Source organism: Brassica oleracea, chromosome C4 (genome assembly GCF_000695525.1).
Source record: "Brassica oleracea var. oleracea cultivar TO1000 chromosome C4, BOL, whole genome shotgun sequence".
NCBI classification, from domain to species: Eukaryota; Viridiplantae; Streptophyta; class Magnoliopsida; order Brassicales; family Brassicaceae; genus Brassica; species Brassica oleracea.
In genome coordinates this window covers 13,243,767-13,246,796 of record NC_027751.1, presented here as the reverse complement: position 1 = coordinate 13,246,796, position 3,030 = coordinate 13,243,767, and the positions used below count along the sequence as shown (strand labels likewise).

Sequence of the window (3,030 nt, the reverse complement as noted above, 5' to 3'; positions counted from 1 at the left end):
AATAAAAATTCAAATCTCATGGTTTTCGAAGAGATTCTAGAGTTATTTAACAAAAATCACACTAAATTCTAATATTCTCTTAACATCATCTAAAAACTCACTAAAATCAAATCACTTCAAATTTCATATTCAATACACCCCCTAATTGTTTTTCCCTTTTTTATTACTAAAAAAATTATAACAATTTGAATGCTGAGTTTTGTGACTGGATAAGAAAAAACATTATTTAAAATATAACTTCGATATCATATAATATAAATTAGGAGAAGACTTAATTTATAAACTCAGTCATCTCTAGAAGATTAGGGTTTCCGCTGCGCTCTCCCTCCCCATACCGTTAAAATTAGGGTGTGTGCTATTTTCTGGAGATGGCTTCCAAAACCGAGAGAGATATTGAGTCTCAAGCACCAGCTTTGATTACGTCACTTCCCGAGGACGTCGTGTTTGACATCTTAGCACGTGTTCCGAGGCGTGAGTATCCAACACTCTCCCTCGTTTCCAAGTATTTCCGATCACTTGTTGCTTCACCTGGGCTATACGTAAGACGATCCGTTTTAGGTTTCACCGAACACTGCTTCTATGTTCTCCTCTATGACGACAAATCACGTGACTACCGTTGGTATACTCTGCACCGGAAAGCCAACGGCAAACGCAGTTTGGTCCTTATCCACTTGCTTCCAGCTAAGAAGCTTGACGCAACCATTCTCTCTGTAGGCTCGAGCATTTATGTGTTTGGTGGTGGGAGAGATGGCTTTTTAAGAATTGACTGTGGACTTCGCACTGTGGAACACCTCCCCAACATGCCTTTGCACATGTCTCACAAAATTGCTGACATCATCGATGGGAGAATCTACGTAATTGGAAACAACTACGACTCGATGAAGAAGAAGAAGGCGATGGTGGTGTTCAATACAGAAGCAAAAATGTGGGAACCTGGGATGATATTAAGACCAAACATAGATCTAGGTGAGACGTTGTATGGTTGTGTCGCGATGGCTGATAAGATGTACACAACAGATAAAAATAAAAGCTTTGTTTACAAGCCAAAGGAGGGCATATGGGAAACGGACGAGATGCTGAGTTCTAAGACGTGGCGGGATGCGTGTGTAGTAGATGATGTATTGTACTATTACGATACGGATGCTCTACAGTTAAGAACATATGATTCAAAGCATAGGTGTTGGGGAGTGGTGGAAGGTTTGAAAAATTTGTTGCATATAACTTTATGGTCAGATTGGATAGGCACTACGAGCTGCGGTGGGAAACTGGCTTTGTGTTTTTCCAAAGAAAGTGGGTGTTATCCTAAAGGAAGAGCGTGATGTAATACAATGAAGATTTGGTGTGCGGAGATATCGCTGGAAAGACGTCAAGGAAGACAGATTTGGGGTAAAGTTGAGTGGTGTGATCAGGTTCTGACTGCTGATAATTTTATACGTGAAGAAATTTCGAACTGTTTTGGTCTGATGCAAGAATTTTACTCGTATAATTTTTGTTTTTGATTTTTATTGTGTTGTCCAGATGACTAAATGAGTTTTCTTTTCGTTTTCCTAAATGAAAATAGTCGAAATTTGAGGATCCATATATATTGTTTGTTCTTCCAAGGAGAAACAAAGAAGAAACTTATGGAAAAATATGAGGATTTTATAGAGACAAGATGAATACGGACATGCCATTGTCATCTTCATCCTCGCAAGCCAACAGTAGTACATCAAGATGGTGGCGATAAGGCGGAAAATCAACTTTAGTGAAGAGATCCACCACTTTCTTTTCATTCCTCCTATTGGCTACAAAACTCCAACTAATATAATTTATACACAAGGCTGGTAGGATTCGAGACAGTAATTAACTTGTTGATCTTTACAATATTAGTTATTCTGATGCATACATTGTTGGATTTCTCTCCTTGAGCCCAAAACTAATCAAATCATAATCAAGCCTTAGCCCAAGAAGAAAAAACATCTAGAGAAAAGTGGAGAAGTATAGAAGATGAATTGTGTAGAAGAAGAAGAAGTGTGTAGAACATGTGTAGGATAAGATCAAGAGGTGGTTCTAGAGTTAGCTAGGATTTACCATCCTCTAGTATAAATATGCGTGTTTAGTTCACTTGTATGATCATCCAAGAATCAAACAAAGCAATTGAGAGAAAACATTCAAGATAGAGTTCTAAGAAAGTTTCCAAAAGAATCTCCAAACACAAGCCTTAATAGAAAATCCCTTTTCCAAATACAAAAGCTATCACAAATATAAACCGTCTACATTTCATCTTAACCTCTCAAAGAAAATATTATCCGCTATCTTTCCCAACAGCTGGTATCAGAGCAAGGTTACCGTTATCTTTGAAGAAGTGAAGATGGAGGCCACCGTTACCTTTGAAGGTGACATGTTCAAGCTCACGACGGACAACTTCTTTTATTGGAAACCGATGATGGAAGATCACCTTTATTGTAAGGATTTGCATGAGCCCATCATCGTGAAGGATAAGCCGGAAGGAAAGGATGATAAAGCATGGGAGATTCTTAATAGAAAAGCAGTTGCTGTAATACGTAAGTATGTCGACCGATCTCTCTTTGAACATAACTCTACCTACACAAATGCTTTTGAATTATGGACAAAACTTGAATCCATGATTCAAAAGAAAACACCTCGAAACAAAGCTCTTCTTGTTCGACGGTTGGTAAAGTTGGAGTACAAGGATGGCCAGAGCATGATGGAGCACTTGAACAATTTCAAGGGGATTGTAAATCAGCTTAACAAAGTTGATATGAAGGTTGAAGACGAAATGCAAGCCCTTTTACTCCTCAGTTCACTGCCGGAGAGTTGGGACACACTAGTTGTCACTCTAAGCAATTCAGCACCGGAGGGAAAGCTTACCATGGACACCGTCACTGATAGCCTTCTAAACGAAGAAGTTCGCAGGAAGGAACGAGGTTCGAGTTCATATTCAGAAGCTAACATTGTTGATAGACGAGGTAGAGAAGAGACTCGTGGTCAAAACCGAAGCAGAGGACGAGACCAATCTCGAGGAAGATC

At 39.1% G+C, this 3,030-nt stretch overlaps 1 protein-coding gene across 1 annotated transcript; it reads left to right on the top strand.

Moving 5' to 3' along the window:
• Positions 1 to 349: 349 nt before the first annotated feature.
• LOC106338181 (F-box/kelch-repeat protein At4g38940-like) lies at positions 350 to 1,319 on the top strand. Its single transcript, XM_013777216.1, has one exon. It carries the CDS (start codon positions 369 to 371, stop codon positions 1,317 to 1,319), a length of 951 nt encoding a protein of 316 aa, XP_013632670.1. The 5' UTR covers positions 350 to 368.
• The last annotated feature ends 1,711 nt before the right edge of the window (positions 1,320 to 3,030 follow it).